The sequence below is a fragment of the Anas acuta genome, chromosome 4 (genome assembly GCF_963932015.1).
Source record: "Anas acuta chromosome 4, bAnaAcu1.1, whole genome shotgun sequence".
Taxonomy (NCBI): Eukaryota; Metazoa; Chordata; class Aves; order Anseriformes; family Anatidae; genus Anas; species Anas acuta.
In genome coordinates this window covers 70,128,501-70,149,182 of record NC_088982.1, presented here as the reverse complement: position 1 = coordinate 70,149,182, position 20,682 = coordinate 70,128,501, and the positions used below count along the sequence as shown (strand labels likewise).

The following is a 20,682-nucleotide window of genomic DNA, read 5'->3' as shown; positions in this document are numbered from 1 at the left end:
GAGACACTGAACAGGCTTCATGACTCAAGGAATATAGGAGCATAACGTGTCTTTCAAACAAAGATTAAAAGATTTAAATACATACTCTCTTCTTGCTTTCCTGACAGTTAGCCTCTAACTGCTCTCTCTCTGCTTTAGAGACCTCTACCATTTGCTGCAGTTCTTCTTTCTCCTGATTAAGTACAGCAACTTTCTCAGGCTCCGGACAGACGTGCTCCTTCATTCTTCTTTCAGCCTGTTCTTTTTCTGCAAGTAGCGTGTCATACTCAGAAGAGACACGAGTCAGGTTTTCAGTTACTTCAGCCAGCTGAAAGAACAAATATCTCTTATTAATACTGCTGATCATTTCCAGCACAGGTGGAAAGCATTTGTTAGTTTGGAAAAAACGTTACCATGCTATTTTTTTGTGTCCCAGTAAGCAGGCTGATATAAGAAAAGTGCTACTGGATCACGTTTCACAAGCATTATCTATCTACACGCGTTCTTATAACGGGATCATTTTACAGAAGACATGCCCATTAGTTTACTCAGGTAGAAAGCAAAGGATGAAAACAATTTTGCTTAAAAGTTAGAAGCACTGAAGTTTGATTATCTCACTGGCAGAAGTGTGTCAAAATTTACAATCCACTATCATTCTACAAAAACAACTCCATTACTGTATCTGCAGCAGACAGGCTTGATTCTAACAAGCATTCATGTTTTTTGTTTTAAAGACCCAGTAGCTTCAGGTATGAAAGCAAGTAGACACTAAGTTTAGAAACAGCTTGTTCTTTAACTTGCTGCACTAAACTGCCATTTAGTTGCTTAAGTATCTGCAGAGTCACATAGCTGAAAGACAGCATGCTATTAGAGAAATGTTAAAAAAATTAAGACTTAAAATAAATTGAAGTCAAATAGCAGCATTGATGTCTAACGTGCTACCCTTCAGTACTAACGCGTGTTTTGTTATAAAGGGTTGTAGCTTACAGGTCAAATTGCAATTCGGTCATCTTTTCACTGCCTCTATTTTTATGCCTTTCTTTTGAAAAGCAATACAGGAAAAAAAAAAAAAGGAAAAGCTTTTAATTAAGTTTTATTACTACATTTATTGAACCCTTTCGACCTGAAGTCTGCAGAGGCCATGGGCTGCCCAGCCTTGATAGAAATCTGATTTCATTTGCAGAACTACATCTGACCTTCTGCTTCAGCTCAGTTGTTTCCTTCAACGCCTCTTGCACTTTCAGGAGTTGACCTTCTTTCTCTGAACTACTTTCTTAAATACAAAAAAATTGATTCCTCCTTCTACAGCATTTCTAGTATTAAACTGCTGTAATTAAAATAGGAAAAAAATACGGAACGACCTTTGGCCTTTCTGTCACCTGTTTTAAAGTTTAACTTTTTAAGCACTCTCTTCTGCAACTAGCCACATTTTATTTAGAAAATGTCTGGGAGGAAGAAGCCAAATAAGAGGGGATCTCTTCACTTATTTTTATGCATCCACTCAAAAAAAAAAAAAAAAACGACCGTGCAAATACTGAATTAATGACCGCTGACTTACTGGGTTTGGCAGCTGATATACTTACTTCAGGCTAAAGGCCAGTCTCATGTATTACAGGTTGTCCTGCCAAAGCAATTGCCACTGAAGCAACTGCACAAGAAAATATTCTCAGCACCCTTCCTTGCAAGTTGTTGTACCCAAGCATGAAGACGTGGGATCAGCTTTCTGCTCTGTGTTTGGAGCTCAGCTGCCATTTACAGCCACTTGCTAGACTTCTTCTCACTGGGACCTGAGTGTTACAAACCATAAAGCTTATGGCAACTCGTCTCGTCTTCCGTTTGTCATCTAATGCCACCACTCAGGTCGGCAGCTCTGGAACGCACTAGTTAAGCACAGATTTATGAGCGTACATCAGCAGATGCTGATCTCTCTGTAGAGCATCAAGCTGTGAAGGCTTGGATCAGACAGTACACCTTTGTCACACGCTTTCTGCCAAAGGTGTAGAAATTTAAGGGCAAGCGGAAGAGACTGCAGGGACGTTAACCAGGCTTATTTTCGCACTTGTTAAAAGCATTTTCCAATATAAGTTTTGAATGATGATATATCACCTCACCTGTCTTTCAAGGTCACTGATGGTTTTCCTTAGTGTCTCCTCAACACTCAGCATCTGAGACTCTTTTTCAGAAAGACTTTTCTCCAATTTCTTAACAGTTTCCTGGGACTGCTTCAAAGAACTCTGTGCATTTCTCAGTTCTTCGTGCGCTAAAATGTTCTTTAGAATAAAAGGAAGAAAATCCACAAGAGAGAAGCTTGAGCTATTTTGCCACATTACTAAGTACTCCTTGAATAAAAACAAAAAGCTCCACAAAAAACTCCACTCTCCTAATCCCCTATGTATTTCAATATTGGTTATAACCGTTCTTATATTCTTTCCCCTTAATATGTACGGTCCACTTCAATAAAGGCAGAATTCCTACCATTGAAACAGTGTCCTTGATATCTTCACTGAGCTGGTCTTTCTCAGCTTGGAGAGACTCCTCTCTTTCTTTCAGGTCATCTCTTTCCTGAGTGAGAGTTTTTATTTCTTCCCGACATCCACTAAGCTGTTGAAGAACTGCCTGTAACTCTGAATCCTTGGCCTCCAATCTCGATTCCATAATCTTCTCTTGCTCTTTCAATTGTTCCATTTCATTTAGCTTCTGCTGAGTCTGAATAAGATCCTCTCTTACACCAAGAAGATGCTCGTGCTCTGCTGTCTTTTTTTCCAACTCTTTCATTTTGTTAGAGAGCTTTGGTTTGTAAAGGGAAAGACCAGACACTTTCATTGTCATGCAAAACAGCATGTTACATACTTGTTTTCACAGACTCACATTAACTTAGAAACGATAGCATCCTCTCACTCTTCAGCAAAAGAACAGAAGTTTCACTGTTTCACTTTAAGCCTCCGCTTACATTCTGGCCCACATTAAATAGGCATCCGTTTCTGGAAACCTTCTGATGGTTTCTCCCTAGCAGGAAAAGCCTTGCTAAAACACAACACACACGACACTGTAGCCTAGCTTAGGAAGCAATCAAATCTGTAGCTGATTATGACAGCCAGAGCACTACCAAAAGGCTTGTCAGAAATACACGCATCTTTAGTTTCCTTTTCTTCTAAAGGATGTTCCTCCCCCCCACCTTTATATTTCCCAATTAATGCAGTGGTTTTCTCTGGTTTGAAAGATCTGCCCTTTTCTTTCTTTTAAAGCAGAATCCTAAACGGTTCCCTGAGGAGAAAGCTTTGTTTCTACGATTTCAGAGAGTCGCAGCTAGATATTTCAAATATATTTTCATAATAAATAACGTTTGAATAATAAACTTAAATACGATTTGCCCTATAAATAAACTTAAGAATGGGAAAAGAAGAATTAGAACTAGAGAACAGAAGAACACAGCCTGCTGTAAACTACATGTTTCTTTCCCCATGAAGGGCCATTTTGATGCATAAGCCTATGACTGCACATCTGGCAAAGAGCAAATAATATCCACTAACGCTACAAGAATTTCAGCTGCAATGTTATTTATACATTCAAGATCACTTCTCCAAGTGATTTTAATACTGCGGAAGAATTCTTTGTATCTTACGTGTCTAAAGTATCAAGATGACACTGACCTCCAATTTCACATCGTCCAAGGCTGTTTCAGACTCTTCTGCTTCTTTAGAGAGATGTTCTATTTGGAGTTTCATTTGTTCGCTGTTCTCCGACACAGCTACGTATTTTAGTTCTAGTTCTTCATGCAGCTGCTTAAGTGCTACATATTCCTGATCGGAGTTCTCATGCTTAAGCTGTGCATCTGCTAGATCTTCTTTCAGTTTCCCAATTTCTTCAGTCATATACTTCAGTTTAACTTCATTATCAGCTGCCTCAGAGAGCAGCTTTTCTCTTTCCAGTTCTAGTAAGCGTAGCTCCTCACATTTTTCAAGAGTCTACGAACAAAAGAAAACATCAACAGCATTTTCTAAGTCAGTATTTATCACAACTATATAATGAAAAAAATAAAACGTGTCCATACGCAGGCTTTGGAAACAAATATAGGCAAAACACAGAGCACAGCATGGTGCTAGACTTCAGACTCTCCCCCAACAAAATAAAACCCAAACAAATCTTTGAACAACAGGGATGATGGTAAGCCCCACTGGGTTCAAAAAGACAAACTAATTATTTTTTTTAGACATTTAAAACTTTTTTTTTAATATATCTGAGCTAAGAATGGATTAATACTCCTAGCTATAGCAAGGCAAATAAGCAAGCTTTGAACTAGAAATTTACATTAGTTATTAGAAATTGACATTAATTAGTTCTAGCAGACTTTATGACTCAGCATGTGATCTTTGATTTTTTCTTCAATGCAAGTATCAGATACCTGAGGGAAAGCACCTTAATGGCTTTTTTTTTTTTTTTTGAAGAATGTCATGTTATTTGATTCAAGACTACTTTTGTCTTTAAGAGGCCTATTAGATTCTAATGTGTGATACTCTAATGTGTAACTCGGGAAGCACAATATAAAGAACACAATATATGTTCTATAATGAGAATATAAGGAAGCCCAGCTCCAGAAAATTTTAATTTTTTTCCAGAATTGTTTTTGTTTCTCTCTCTGCTGCATCTCAACACTATTTGGTAGAGACTGAAATTCTGGTAGCTCATTTACTTGTTTCTGTAGGAGTGCATTCTCTTCCAATGCTTTTTCTAGCTCCGCTTTTATATCAGATGCCTTTTTTTCCAGCTCCACAACAGAAAGCAAATCTAGAAAAGTGAACACATTTAGGTTAGAAAGCGTGAGGGTAGAAAAGCAGGTTTTAAATTAAGCAGAAGAGGCGTAATGCACTCTGAACGTCATAGACATTAAAGTCTAGAAAACATTAGAGCCAAAATCTTCCCTACCACCCACCTCAGTGGGGAAAGGGAGAAGGGGCAAGGGATGGGAAGAGAGCACCAACTCCAACTGAACAGTACCTTTTGGAACTTTACCCTCCATCAGTGAAGTTAACCTTGTGTTTTCTTGAAATACAGACTGCAATTCTTTCTGCAAGTCAGCTTCCATCTTTTTGTAGCTGGCTTTTCCTGCTTCTATTTGACTTTGATAGAGTTGCACATCCTTTTGCATTTGCTCGTAATTACTTAAGAGTTCATTCTTCAGGAAGACAAAACAACATGCAGTTCACACACAAAATCCAAGCCTACTTGCTTAACAGTTAAACATTGCATCCCATCGCATTTCCTGTTGTTGCCCTCAACAACTTTGATCATGATCAATACAACACAAGTAGCGGTTAAAGAACTTAATTCCTGTTAGAGCGCTAACCAAAATGTACCTTACATTAGAGGTTGAACCATAACCGCTTTCCCCATTTCATTTTTACTCCACCAAAGCTCAAAGCACGGTCCACCCCTCTTTCCTGCATTCATCTTACTGTTTTATTCCCTGGGAAAAATCAGACTTGGAGTCTTCTGTCCCAGGAACTCCCCAAACACTACTGCTTTATTCTCTCCATACTGATACACTGCACACTTACTCCTGCACAACAAGCCTCTAGTATCTTTTCATCTTTCTCCTAAGACCTGTTTTCCACGAGTTCCAGAGTGAAAACATCACTTGGAGCACGAGTCACTAGCCAAATCTTGTATTTACTGATTGTAAGACAACAGTACCTCAACTGTATTTGGTACGGCAACAAAAGTGGTTTAACAAATACTTGCCATTTTCCCCTTCAGCTCCAGATTCTCAGTTCTGAGAAAAGACGACTCTTTTTTGGCATCCAAGGCTATAGCTTCACTATCTAAGAGGGATTTGGTCAACTGTTGAACTTCCTCAAGTAGTTTACCAAAATCTCTCTGAAAGAGAGGAAAAATAATAAAAAAGCTAAAACAGGCCATAACAAAGCAAACTTGATCATTATAATACAGTTAAAGTACAGAAGAGACTTTGAGAACATGGTTCATTATCTGAGCTCTCTCCTTCTACTGTTCCTTTTAGATAGAGTGAAGTGCAACCTTTTCCATAGCTTTACTTCACCAGAGCATTGCTGTATAAAATACGCTTCTTGCAGGAGAACTGTTGATGTAGCCAGTGTTTTAAGCTTCAAAAAATAGCTAATTCGCTTGACAGCAGATTTCAACTAAACTAAAGCTATAATTATATTTAACCCATACCCAACAAAGTAAAATCCAACATAGCCTCACAACCCCAGAAGAAAACTCACATTTACAGCTGAAACAGACGCGTCCTTTTTTTCCACTCCTGCTTTCTGCAATTCTTCCACACGATTCTGTAACGTCTTTATTTTGTTCTCTTTCTCTTTCAGCTGTTCCAATTTGGAGCTTATTTCTGCCTAAAAGTTACAGGAGAAAAGGGAAAAAAAAAACAAAACACAAGGGAAAACCTAGCTCCATTTTTTTTTTTCAGGTAAAAATCTAACAGAAAACTTAGTAACACTTATTATGTAAGATTGAGTTTATAAATATCCCCTTTATAGCTGGTAAGACTAACCAGAGCCCTGTAAGTCTAGACTGTCCATAGTAGATAAGAGTATAACCAACACAAACCAAACAACGTTCCATAGAAGCCTTACTGCATGCAAGCTTGAGACAGACTCACCTCAAGTTCTACATTGTGCGCTTCCACATTTGAAACTACATTCTTTAGGCTGGTAACTTCATGCATTAGTTCTGTCTGTGGAGCAAATTGAAGCAAAATTGCAGAGGAGGTTAGAAAGTGACCACAACCAATGGTATTAGCTGCCACCGCCACAAAAATAAGCAAGGTCTACCTTATGTTTTCTTTTCTGTTAGTTAGCAAACCATATACATGAATATGTATTTAAACAGGTACAAAGCAAGCTGCTACACCCTTTCAAATTGATAGATAAGATGCAAAGCTCCATTTTGGCTTCCCAGCAAATTGAAAGATTTCAAGTCCAACTTAATTTTAAACAGCTCAAGAAGTGAAAGCAATGTGATCAAAGCCATTTCATGCACAAATCTGTAAGGTATGAAACTTCACATTGGTCACATTAAGCAGCTTTTTACAACACAGCGCAGCTATCTAATGCAATCTATTCAGTGACAAGAAATAGGAAGCGTCAGAGCTGAGGTGAAGCAAGCAAGCCATAAACACGTTCAAGTTGCATCCTCTGAAAGGAGGCACAAGTAGAAAACTACAGAGAAAAGCTACAAGCATAGGGAGGAGGAAAACTAACCTGTAATTTTCAGGTCAGAGGAGAGCTGTAGAAACAGTATCAAACCACCTGTTAAAAGTCACTTCCTGTCATTTTTCACAGTAGAGTTTACCCCTGTGTGTCTGCTGGCTGAAATTGATGATTTCAGCCAAATCTGCTCAGCAAAGTAGGTGACCTGTCACTTATGCTGTAATTACTTTGCTACACAGGTGTCAAATGCTTACAGTTTAGGGAGTATCTTCAGATATGGATCTGAAGGTAGGATTTATTCAAAAAGCAGTTCTTGCAACTTAAGGTACTTTAGACTATTTGTCATTAGACACACAGGTTTCTCAGGGACAATTCTAACACGATTTGTTCAATGTTGGCTTCAGAATATACCTATACATTTTTGTGGGGAGCACAAATACTAGGTGAGGCTGTTAAATTGTAACCTGAAACAGGGCGAAAGGATGCAACTTCAGTTCAACCTTAGCATCATGGTAAGAGGATATGAAACAGCCTAGGGCGTACAACCAGTCTGCAGCCAAGACAGCAAAGAATCAGCTCCTTCTGGAAAAGGTATTAGGTAAGATGTTGCAGGAAGAACGGTCGAAGACATGACAGACACTAGTAGGGTCAGATCATGCTCCATTTTATTACCCGAATAGCCTGACTTTTATAGTGAACTTAACAGGGGCGGATAGTGTCTCACTCAAGATTATTGGTCAAAAGCACTCAGACAAACAACTACAAGAAAACAACCCCACCTGCAAGAAAACAACCCCCTTGTGATTAGCAGTCACGTAGACCTTGTCCCTGAAGCCAGCTACTGGCAACAATATTTTTCTGAATTCCTCAATTGGGCAGTGTGGGAACACTGTCATGGGGACTTGGTTTGCTCAGCTGCGGCAAGCCATGGGATCTTTGCTGTTTCAAAAATCCCTCAACAGTAAGAAATGGAATAAAGTACACCCGTGTCTCAATACCTCAAATGTCTCTTTTCCTTCTGTAACTTATTTGACAGACTAGCCCTTGGGCAACTAGAACGTAATGCCTAAGTAGAAGTACGTATTCCTTGTAACAGAATTAGAGCATAGAAAGAAAACAGACATTTGGACAAAAAAAGATGTCCACAAAAAGCACGAGGAGGCGAAAGGAACTGGAAGTCTGCATGTCCTGTATCATATTATCCACTAGACAGAATGTTCTGACTTTGTGGCACAAAACAGCTTTTATTTTTTCCTTTTACAGACATCACCATTCGCGTTATGACCGAGTTAAACAATGTTTCAAGATAATGCTGACATCGCTCTGATCTTTGTAACTCACTGAACTGTCCTATACAAGAAACGAGTATGCTTATTAAGCCACACTTCACTAACTTCAAAATACTCTATAGCCTATTTAGTAATAGCGCGTTTATTACGCATTGGAAAGGGAGAACCTCTTGCAGAAATCTCGACCATTCATGTATTACACATACATGCGCACAAAAAATATAGTGTGGATACACACAAATATATACATGTGTTTAACTAGACTTCCTCTAGTTAAAATTCAAAAATGAAATACGAATTTAAATAACATTCAGTTTAAATATGAGTTTTACACTAAGTGCATTTCAAATCCTGGATTCTTTCATTCTGCTGTTGAGCGCAACTTAGCACCACCTGTGATAAACATCCAAGTAGATGTATACTGACTTAACTCTTCAAAAAAAAAATTGAGTATACAGAATTCTTATCTATCTGTATTTCAGTGCACCTTACCTCATGCTCTTTTTGTGTTTTCTTTTCCAGCATTTCAAATTCTTCTGTTTCTCTCTTTTCCTTCAGTTTCGCCTTCATTTCATTTACTTCTAATTTCAGCTGTTCATTTTCTAATACGACTTTATTGAAGTTCGCTTTTAGGACATTGACTTCACTTACAGCAAGGTCCTAAAAAAAGGACAACAAACTTTAGGAGAGGTTATTGGGATTTTGGTCTTATTTTTAAGACACTAATGGACAGGCTTACCTTTTCTAGCGTTGAAACTTCACAGCGTTGTATAGATTCTTCAAAGTCTATCTGAGTCTAGAAAGAGAATCACTTCTAGTTAGCTGATGTACAAGCCGAAGCAAGTTTATTATATTCCTTGTTGCTTGTCTCTTCAGTGCTAGTCCTGTTTAAATACCAAAGCTCACTAGCCCATTCTCCACAAAAACATCCCACAACTTCAAACAGATGACAGAGACTTGCTTTCTAACTAGTTAGATGCAAAAAATTGTTGATGCCCTAAAGAAGGGTAAGGCTGACCTTACTGAGAAGCATGGAACGTGTATAGACCACGTAAGGCCAACTGAAGAGATTATGAAGTTACCCAGTTCATGTCAGGTCCAGGAGTCCACTCTGTATCCGAAATTTGATCGGGAAGAGTTAAACGTTGGTTGTCATTTTCAGAACTCTCAGAAAATGTAGCTGAAAAGGAAGATGCATTAGAAATAGAGCGAGAGTACATTTAAAACTAGACATCAAGAGTTCTGTCAAAGATTTCACCACATCAGAAATAATCATTCAATGGCAATGATGTAGCACAGTGAGTAACGTTTCTGAATCTATCAATTTAGATTTATAAGCAAGGGATTATTCCTCATTTTCAGGTCTTCATTTCAAAGCTGCCTTGCAGAATTTTATTGTTCTCCTTCCACCCCACAAAGATACTTACAACCCTCTCCACCTGGTAGTAAAGACAGGGACGCTTTCATTTTTTTTGTTTCAGTCAATTCTGTTTTTTCAAAGTCTTCAAAGTAATTCACATTCTTCTGGGTTATTTTACCAGGAGCCCATGTAACTCTTCTTCTTCTCTTGGCCTTAAAAAAAATATATTTATTTTAAGATTTTATTTATAGAAAATGGTGATCTAAGCACTACGTAGAGAGTAGATGTTGCATAAGTTACTGCTACAACAGTCCTGCAGGCTATCCTACAGTACTTTCTGCTTTGCAGTTTCTTCAAAACTGAACTACAGCACGATTATTTGTAAGCAAAAGTCTTGTTCAAAATTGAATGAATGCTTACTCACAAGTTATTTAAGAGGTTATTCCTTAAAAGAGTGAAAATTGAGCACAAACACTTACAATTGGTCTGGGCATATTGAAAGTGAAGTCTCAGGACTGCATAACTCAAACTTATTCTTCATTTTCACAATGACTCTATGTAAGATCTGTAACTCTAAACAAGATCTGTAACAGCTGCTCTTACTTTAATATCCTGTTTTGCTGAAAACGAGGCAGAAGTCACCAGCATCTCAGTTAAGTTTCGTATCCTATCCTCCTGCGCTTTCTGAAGAGAATTTTTTTCTTCCAGCAACTGGGCCAGTTGATCTTTTTCCACCGCGTGAAGTTGAGTCTTCAGAGACACCTTCCATAAAAAGATCAATCATATTGACATGGTACAAGAGATAAGGTATTATTAGTAATTAAAAATGACACCACGTACATATATTCTTCTAAGTCTGGAAGAGCTGTCTCTAGTCTTTAAGAAAGCAACTGACAATTCAGTCCACAATTTACCCATAGACTTAGTATTTCAAGTCTGTATATGCAAGTATTTAGAAAAGCAAAACAATATAGCTACAGACTTCTCTAGGAATTTAAAAAATAGAGATAGAGAAAGCATGCTTTCAAATATAACAGTTTAAGCTCACCTCTCTACAGGGCCTGAAGCTCTTTCATAGCTATGATTTAATTGTCACATAACAATATGCTTCTCTAATGCAAACAATGTCTCAAAATTTTGGACACTGATAATTTATTCTGTTGTAAAGCAACTGCATTGCAGTAACTAGTTATTTGACAGCTTAGTTATCTTGCGATAATTAAGTATTTAGAGATGAATACACGCAATTTTCTAATAACCTCTTCTGTACTTAACAGAAGTACTTTCATGACTATGTAATGTTATAACAGAACAAGCATACCACTAGGTGGAAATCTATACTTCAAATTAATTTTTTTAAGCCAAATCTTTCCTTAACCTTTTTCTATAACTCTTCCTGCCCCGCCCCCCCCAAAAAATATTGCTTTGATTTAAATCATCGAAAGATGCATCATGTCTAAGTTGCGATTTTCCCATGCTTCACATATTATGATGCATTCTCTTACAACACCTGCAGGATTCTCATCAACACTGTATTGGCTATTTTTTTTTGTTGTTTGTTTGTTTTGAGCAAGATGAATGAGACTACACTGTATGGTGGGAAGTCTCAAGTGATCCACTTTTAAAACATATCTTCAACATACACACGACAGACTTTGCCACTGATCTAACACAGCTGCAGCTTAGGCTGAACATCTGTTAGGAAGGAGGAAACAATCCATTTGGAACCTTCAATTATAATACAGGAGGTTATTGAGCGTCAGTTAATTATTGCTTTCATTTGTAGCACTATCGAAGTGTACTATGAGGCACAATAAGTTTCTTAAACTCTCTCACCTACAAAAACATTCGTCAGTCAGTTGGCCTCGTTTAGCATTAGCTTTCACCCAGATACACTGGTCTTTATCAATTGCTTTATGTTTCGCTTTGTTTTCAATTTTTATTCTCTGAATATAAGCAACAATTACCGGCTTAAAGGGTTTCTCCACCCCTCCAGATTTAACTGGTCTTGGTTTAAAACAGTTTCCAAATAGCTACCACTGTAAATATACAAAAGTACGCGTATATATACACACACACACTATATATATGCACACAGGCATATATAAACTATAAATTTTACTGTATTTATTACATACTTCCTCCAGCTGCTTTTTCAAATCCAGAATTTCTTTGCGATATCTCTTCAGGAGGGCATCATCGTTAAGAACTTCATTGACTTTTGGCGTATTCTTCATTCCTTTGGCTGTATTGGCAAACTGGAAGAGCAACCATCATCTCTCATGGACAACGGTTAAAGAACAAATGCATCAAGAGACGTATTTTCTCTCTTATTTCCCAACAGAGATAAGGGAACAGTTGAATGACAGAAAAGTGTGCTTAAGCAAAACCACACCTAATTATTTTTCAATATAAAGATCTAGAGAGCACCAAAAGGAAGACAATCCTGCCTAAAGCTCATCATTAGTTCATTTACCCTCTCTTCTTGTAGAAGCTGGCTAAAACGTTGTCGAACTGCCAAAAAGCTCTAGCTAGCCAAACTAGTACAACAGTGTGACTGAGAGAACACGCAGAGTACAAAATAAACACATTTCATGTCCCAAGTGCAGAGGACCTTCAGAAGGTTCCAGTGACTAAAGACCCCTGCCCGTCACATTTTTCCCCCCACCCCAAGCCATCAATATTAAAGTCTAGAGTCAGAATGATACTTGACAACAGGCAAGAAGGTTTACCTGAAGAGTACTGAGTGTTTCATCAAAAGAAACAGGAGTGATTGTACAAATAATAACCGTCTTAGCATTTCCTCCAAGAGAGTTCTGTAGAATTCGAGTCAGCTTGCTGTCTCTGTAATTTATGAAACTGAGGGGAAAGTAAGAAAACAGATTTAAAAAGTCATTTTTCTATGAAAAACAGTATTGTCTTAAGGTGACAGAACATTTAGGAGAGCTATATAGAATACTATTTGATGTCTAAAGAGATTTAACTTCTTAATTTATCAGTGACTTGTCCAAAAAGAGGTATGTCAACACAAGCACTTACCCAGAAGGGTCGTCACAGAGCTTTTTGATAACTTGGCCCAGAATGAACAAACTCCGATTTATATTGCAGCCTTCTTTCAGTCGGAGACCTAGGTATTACACAGTATTTTCTTTCTTGAAGACGTATCTAAACGTTGTTTTATTCAACATGTCAAGGTGTTGTGTTATGTTATGCTCAGAGGGATTGTCCAGAGTTACATCTCCAGTACCAAAATGCACTGTGACACATCAGCACTCAGTATCAAGTCTTTTAGAATAGCCCAAATGAATCAAAGTCTATCACAAATGAGCATTAATAATCTTCACTTAGTAGGTAGTCAGGGCCAGAGGAATGTGAATTTTGTTTACAAAGTTTATTTTGTATTTAGACGTGCAATTAAAATTGGCACTTGAAGGAAAAAAAAAAGAAAGAAAGAAAGAAAAAAATAGAATCTAACTGTACCAAACCAGCCTTAGATTCAACTTTCAGGGTAGTCACACCTTTTAAGAGAGGATATTCACGTGTTATTCTCAGATTATGATTTATTTTTTTTTAATAATGGCATTTTTGTTCTTCATGCTGTCTTTTTAACTAAGCCTGATTGTTAACACAGTGAGCTATCTACTTACTCTTCAGCTTTATATATTTATTAACAGTCCGTACGAGCTTCTAATGATCTCTTTACTACAGATTATTCATCTTCATTATATTTGTACAGCCTACAACTTTTGCTGGACCTGCTGTTCCAGAAAAAGCCATGTCACTACACAATTCTCTGCACTTTACAACTTTTGCTATTTTCCTGAGCAGATCCTCACCTGCCAAGTGGAAAATACATTACTTAGAAATAACAACATCACATGGATAGGAGCTTCCTTTCCATCACAGCCTCTCATTAAACCTTAATTAACAGAAACTGTCATAAGGAGAACTTCATTCAACACTCACCTTCAGATCCTGTTTGACTAGCTCTTTCACTGCCTGCCAGATCTACCAAGTTCTGCAACATTAAAACGTTTCACAGATTAGTTCTGGGGGTAATTTAATTTCAGATCCTCTTAATTCTAAATCCGTGCTAAGAATTTCATAAAATATAGCTATGCTTTGGAAAGAAATAGGAAAAAAAAAACAAACAATTGCTCTCTCATTACTGGAAGTGATACGCAACTCCACAACATTTCAAAAAAATAATTTCAAAATGCCTAAGGATATCAAATAAGATCATAGGAACTCTATTAAGAGAAATTCTATATAGGAATTCTATTCTCTTAATAGAAACTCTATTAATAGAAGCTTTAACGTTTGCTACTTCAGAATTATTTCACTGGGTTTGTCAGTGATCAGGAACACTCAGAGGGTAAGTTATGTTTGACAAAAATCTGGACACACACTGACAATAGTCCCTTACGCTCCTGGGGAGGACATCACACTCCTCAGTCCAGCATGTATTGTCTAGCAACTCTAACCACATCAACATTCCCTCTGCTGGGAGGATAGCCTCCAGATAATGCCCCAGTAGTCTCCGTCTATACAGATTATCAGAAGCATGATTTATGTCCAAGAAGCATCTGATAGAAATTAACAACAAAACATGCTTGCAATATCGTTCTAAAATAACATTTTTCTCACAGGCAAGCTGCAACAGTAAACTCCCTGCTTAAATGCCTCCTTAACAACTTCTTAGAGTACTTCTTACCAAGTGCGACACCATCACTGCTCCATCACAGTTTGCATTTGCAAGGTCACTTCGTTCTCGGCTTTCAATTATCTAGCAGAAGCAGGCACAATAAGCTTTTGTCACTTCAAATATTTAATAAAACAAAACAACCTTCTCATAGGAAAAGGCTTTTACCATTCTGAAGATGGTGTGAGAACGGCTGCTGTGCTCATTCATTTTTGTTTCCCCATAATGGCGATTTTCTGTCAAAAAAGAGTATTAGAAATACTTCTGTTTCTGAAATACACATGTAGAAATACACCCCAATAAATTGGAGATAAAAGACAAGCAGCAATTTCTGAATATTATCTCAAAGACACTCGGGATTCTAGATGTATACAATTCAATACTTTCCTAAAATATCAGCTGACACGGGTTAAACAACTTACTTTCTCCTTTCCTGATCCATTCCATAACTTCTTCTGGGGAAACAACCACCTCTTCAGTGAGGTCTTCTACAAATGTATTTCTCTTAAGCAAACAAACAAACAAAAAACAAAAAAGGTAAAAACCAGTATTAAATAACTTACTGAAAATTATAATTCACTTGGATACATTAAGTTAACATTACCAAGAATTATGACTGTACTTTTAAAGGGAAGTGAGATTAGTTGAATGTATTTTTGCTTTAGTTTGCCTCTTGGAAAAAAGAGGAAGATTTAGACCCATAACAGTACTATAACCTGAAGAGACAAAAACCAGAGCTCCAGCAACCATCCTAAAAATTACATTGGTAAGGGAGATTCCCTCAGATTAGGTCCAGAAAGATATATCTGGAAGCGTTATAAGGCCATAATCATGGAGCTTATATGTCTCCCCTCTTCCCAGATTCTAAAAGCATGGATCAAAATAATTAAAATACAAAAACAGTTTGTCACAAAGCTTGATATCAAGAACATAAGGATAGCATTATTTTATTTTTCCCTACAGATTATTTTACTGCATAGTACTACTCTGATAACTTTTCTGCGATTACAGTAGAAGAAAATTCTGTCCACTTTGTAGATGACATACAGAGCTGCTTTAATAGCATCTTTCTATCTTTTGAAGACTTCTAACGCATTGAGCTAGGGAATCAATACCATGTTTGTAGTTCCACTAGCTAGAAAAATCCCAAGTATTCACTGTTTCGGTTAAATAAAATACACTCTCTTGGAAAACATCAAGAACGAAGTCTACGTTTTATCAACATTTATAAAGATAAGTCAGCAACAGCAAGCCCAGCTTCACTGTTGCTGTTCTATTACATAAAGTGCCTTTCTGCTGTCTTTGAATATAACAATTACAGTTTGATGAGGAAATGTTTTCACCTAGATGCCTCAAAGCTTTTTTTCCCCTCAAGCAGATGAAATTGATGTGTCTTCTTACATTAACATAATATCCACTTACATTAACATCCTCACGAATTCCTAGAGGCTTCTTTTTCCTGGTATCACAAAGCAAATCCGTAATGGTTTCATTGTAGATTTCCATGTAGGAAACTCTTAACAAGAATTCTCTGTCTGGAATCTAATGATCGCAAGAGGAAATAAAAACAGTATTAAGCAAATTAGATCAGACTAAACAACGAACACCTTTTAATTAAAGTACTCTGAACTCAAAGCTATATGCTTGGATATCCTTCCACAGACTTCTTTCCCCTTTGCACGTGAGCATCTACAAATACAGATGCATTTCCTTCTGTCCCGTCTCCTTCCAGCTGCATTAATGGTGTATCACGTTTATTAAGTCATAAAAGCAAATTAATTGGTCTACAGAAGCGTGACAATAGGTCAATTCAACTCCCCTTTCCATACTTAATTCTTTTCTCTCTTCTTGGTGTAGCTTGACTTCTCTCTCTTCGACCTGCTTTGCTAGGAAAGGCCACACACTAGACTACAGCACCACAGAAAGTACAGTTACTTTTATTTTTTTTTAATTACTTGGCTTTAAATACCTTTGCAGACCACCTCTGGGTGGTGCAATGAGTTGCACAGAAGCCTTCACAACTTAACAGTGAGGACACAATACATATTTGGCTATCTGATGATATGCTATGCAATATCAATCCAGCTGGATCTCATGCACGTCCATACAGATGACAGCCGGACAAGAACCAGACATAGCACAGCCACTTCACCTTCTCAGAAGAACCAACAGCCTTGTACATTCAAAGTCCAGGGTTAATGACAGCCGTCTCTAGTGGACTCAAACTACCCAAAAGCCATAAGGAGCAGCTTTGTCACCTGAAGTCAGTGCCTTACATACTGCTCCTGATATGCTCACATCAATCTGCTAGTCCATTCCCCAGCACAGAGGGCTTCAGTGTCCTATGCTTAGGCAGCCAGTGTCCTATGTCCTGGGTGCAGACCCAGTGAATCCTTTCTAGCAGGCTTATCCCATGTTATACCTAGATTCCCAGGCAACTCCCAAACTATTAGCATTGACCAGTCTGGCTCACGATTCTTTTGAAAGCCTCAAGTAAGTTCAATATTCTTCCCGCTTAAAAAAAAAAAAGTCATTAATATTGTTAGTATTTTGAAGCTCAGTTTTAAAATAGAAAAACAAAGAAGAAAGCTGCACATCACCTTGCCTAAGCTTGTAATTCAAGCATAGTATATTGGCAAGCTTAAAAGCAACTGTTTTGTTACTGATTAGATTCCAACTATTTCACTTTCTTTTTTTACTTTTTAAAACCAATGGCATCTCTGCAAGCTTAGCAAAGTGAGTGCAACATATCCTCCAATATAAACTGTTTCTTTTCTTCACAAACTCCTTAATGCTAGAATTAGTTGTCCTTTAACATTCAAAAATATTGCTAGTCCTTTCAGTCACCTCCATTTCATGGAGTTACTCACCTCACAAATAAGTTTGAAGACATGTTGGACTGCCTTAGGAATAACGCCTACACAATCTTCGTTCCCCATCATGGTGTATGTCTTCCCTGAGGAGGTCTGTCCATAAGCAAAGATGGTGCCTAGGAAGATGATTAAGTCTTACCGACTATTTCCAAACTGCATTACAAATAGGATTAAAACACAATTGTACGACCTACCGTTGTATCCTTGCACGGCTGATTGTATAATTGGAACAGCTACACCTTCGTACAATTGCTGTGTGTTGTCACTTGAGTGAAAGACACGATCTTAAGAAAAAAAAAAAAAAAAGAAAAGAAAGCACATAAGAACATTGCACTGCAAATCAGAAACAAGCCGTCATCTTATTCAGCAATGCTGACTTCAAGTATTGTATCATGGACAGAGTCTTTACAGGATGATTTAAACATAAAACACAGTTGTGTCACTACTGTGCCAGCCTTCAGGAAGAAAAGATTAAACCCAACACCAAAAGTGATGATGCAAAGACAACAGAGCCTCAAAGAAACTAAGAATGACAGATGGAGTCGTCCCATTTAACCCTAATAATGGTTAAGGCTGATCTATGTATCAGGACTGTAAGCCTGACAAGCCTTGGAAAAATCGTGTCTGGAGGCAGTACGGTGGAGCAGCAGGAAGATGCTGAAAGCAAAAGGATCTCACGTGCACGTCCCAAGGCTCTGGGCTCATCCCAAGGCTCTGGGCTCATCCCAAGGCTCTGGGCTCAGCGCAGCCACTTGTCACTGAGATGGGAGCACTACAGAGGGCATCTGCCACCTCGCTTCCAGATCAACAGCGCCCAGCTCAAAAACACCCCGCAGTGCAGCCCAGCACAGGAACAGGCACCGAGAGCAGGACGTTGGTTCCCCAAGGAGAATTCCTGGTCAGCACTGCCACACAAACACCACACCCGAAGCATGACGAGCCCGGGCACAGCAACACGAGCCACGGGCAGCAGTGCCAGGACGCATTGCAGCCGCACATCCCGCAGGCCCGCGGCAGCCCCAGCTGCTCCTTCCCACACACTCACCGTAGCTGAAGGCTCGGGCACCGCTCACTTCTGAGACCGTGTTCCCCTCGCTCCTCCAGTGAGGCGCCGCCTCGTCCCCCAGAGCGCTCTCCCTACGAGACAAAGCCCCCCGCTAAGCTCACCAGCTCCACCCGCACCCCCACGCCGCCCAGCCCCTCGCCCTCGCCCTCACCTGGCGAGCAGCGGCCGCAGCCGCACGCAGACGGTAACGGCCCCTTCGTCAGCCATCCCCGCGACGCCTCAGGAGCCGCCTCAGGAGCCGCCTCAGGAGCCGCCTCAGGAGCCGCCTCAGGAGCCCCTCGGACCCGCCGCCGGGTTCGAACGGGGCCCGAGGCCGCCTCTTATTGGCCCGCGCCGCTGCTGCCGGGGGCGGGGGCGGGGCTGAGGGGAGGGACGGGGCTGAGGGACGGGGCTGAGGGACGGGGCTGAGGGACGGGGCTGAGGGACGGGGCTGAGGGACGGGGCGGCTCCAAAGAGCCCACAGAACCCCCAGAAATGAGGCATCTGAAACTCACATTGAAGTTGGGCTCGTTTAAGCTCGGTTATAAATCAAGTCTCAACTCTGAACTGTGCTCCACCAACACGCACACACGAACATCAAACATTCCAAATATTAAATAAATAAATATTAAATAAAAGGCATTGCTTTACATAATAACCCGAGTCTGCCTATACATACGTACAATCAGGATAGGTAACTGTGAGGAATGTGTTAACAATTCGTGTCCATAAAGAACAGTCCTGTCTGACTCTGGGCCCTGCACTGGCAATTTAATTCCTGAACCACAGACGCAGTGTGTCCCAGTCTCCCCCTCATTCTAGTCAATTTATCAAGTCTTCAGAAAATACTCCTCAAATTTATGAACCTGTTTGCTTTTGTTATTCCGGACTTCTATTTCTAACAGTTACAGCCATTTTTCTGTCTTCTTCCAGATTAACTTAACACTGCTCTAGGTGTGACTGTCCCTGTGAATGGCTGGGGAAGAATGTTTTAATTACTGGTGAAGTGTCAATAAGAAAGCTATTTGTGTTTGTATGAAGTCTTTGATGTCTGGAGGTTTCAGAACAACTGATAACAACTAGTGACTGTTATGGGATGCTATGCAAACCTCTGGTATCTGGCCAGGTGGCGAAGAGATTAAGAAGAAGAAAAAAGAAGCTGAAGGATGGCTGGGAGACAAGACCTGCAGAAAATGTTCTATAAACTTGGGACGGTGCCAAAGGAGTACAAAGAAAAAAAACTTGGAGAGGAACACTACGAGCCTTCAGCATGAAAGACCCCTAGAGACCCCCAGAGGAGACTGATGTGCATGCTCCAGTGGGAGGGACTGGACCCCAGAAGCTAATTATAATAATCTGTTTTTGTTAGAAGTAGTAAGGAATATGTGTTAGTCTAGGAGCATAGAAATCAGCTGCTTGATGTAACTGGTGTGCGTCCTGGTGGAGCGGAGACTCCCGGTGCACCCAGCGCTGTTTGCTTACCTCTATTCTTTTATATTCTTTCAATAAATCCTATTTTTATTTAATCCTAATTTGAATCCTGAGCGATTTCTAACAGAGCATTGCTTTACATACTAACCCGAGTATGCCTATACATACGTACAATCAGGATAGGTAACAAACAATTCTTTAAGTTCCATAACAGTCTCCGTTTTCCATTCTTCGGGCCTTTTGTATCCCATTCTTCCCGGATCCAAGAAAAGCCTATCCATCTCCTTTTCAACGCCAATAGGCCTGGGTCAAAAGGCACGTTCAGGTTGTAGGTTTGCAGGGGGTGGAACAGCAAAGGCCTTCGATGGCTGTGGCAGCAGAGGGGCCAATGGCGCAGCAGAAGGATCAGTGAAGGAGCCCGCAGCTCCCTCACTGTCTGGCAAACCACACGTGTCTGACTGTGGTCCCACACGGCTCTTTAAGGCCTCAGAGACTGCTTGCCAGGTGCCGAGCAATGCCACAGAATCACAGAATTTCTAGGTTAGAACAGACCTCAAGATCATCGAGTCCAACCTCTAACCTAACACTAACAGTCCCCACTAAACCATATCCCTAAGCTCTACATCTAAACGTCTTTTAAAGACTTCCAGGGATGGTGACTCCACCACCTCCCTGGGCAGCCTGTTCCAATGCCTCACAACCCTTTCAGTAAAGAAATTCTTCCTAACATCTAACCTAAAACTCCCCTGGCACAACTTTAGCCCATTCCCCCTCGTCCTGTCACCAGGCACGTGAGAGAACAGGCCAACCCCCACC

At 39.6% G+C, this 20,682-nt stretch overlaps 1 protein-coding gene across 1 annotated transcript in view; it reads right to left on the bottom strand.

Moving 5' to 3' along the window:
* LOC137856458 (centromere-associated protein E-like) overlaps positions 1-18,745 on the bottom strand; it is a 33,189-nt gene extending 14,444 nt beyond the window's left edge. The window contains exons 1-26 of the mRNA XM_068681862.1: positions 18,608-18,745; positions 18,436-18,527; positions 17,585-17,674; positions 17,388-17,506; positions 15,940-16,059; positions 14,940-15,021; positions 14,686-14,753; positions 14,530-14,601; positions 13,782-13,833; positions 12,855-12,942; positions 12,548-12,674; positions 11,954-12,073; positions 10,419-10,577; positions 9,883-10,027; positions 9,538-9,635; positions 9,195-9,251; positions 8,948-9,115; positions 6,617-6,691; positions 6,228-6,350; positions 5,719-5,853; positions 4,975-5,152; positions 4,612-4,764; positions 3,630-3,946; positions 2,455-2,766; positions 2,091-2,249; positions 86-307 (exon numbers count right to left, since the gene is read on the bottom strand). Coding sequence (XP_068537963.1) covers positions 86-307; positions 2,091-2,249; positions 2,455-2,766; positions 3,630-3,946; positions 4,612-4,764; positions 4,975-5,152; positions 5,719-5,853; positions 6,228-6,350; positions 6,617-6,691; positions 8,948-9,115; positions 9,195-9,251; positions 9,538-9,635; positions 9,883-10,027; positions 10,419-10,577; positions 11,954-12,073; positions 12,548-12,674; positions 12,855-12,942; positions 13,782-13,833; positions 14,530-14,601; positions 14,686-14,753; positions 14,940-15,021; positions 15,940-16,059; positions 17,388-17,506; positions 17,585-17,674; positions 18,436-18,527; positions 18,608-18,663 — 3,387 coding nt within the window. The 5' untranslated portion in view covers positions 18,664-18,745. The remainder of the gene's footprint in view (positions 1-85; positions 308-2,090; positions 2,250-2,454; positions 2,767-3,629; positions 3,947-4,611; positions 4,765-4,974; positions 5,153-5,718; positions 5,854-6,227; positions 6,351-6,616; positions 6,692-8,947; positions 9,116-9,194; positions 9,252-9,537; positions 9,636-9,882; positions 10,028-10,418; positions 10,578-11,953; positions 12,074-12,547; positions 12,675-12,854; positions 12,943-13,781; positions 13,834-14,529; positions 14,602-14,685; positions 14,754-14,939; positions 15,022-15,939; positions 16,060-17,387; positions 17,507-17,584; positions 17,675-18,435; positions 18,528-18,607) is intronic.
* Between the last annotated feature and the right edge of the window lie 1,937 nt (positions 18,746-20,682).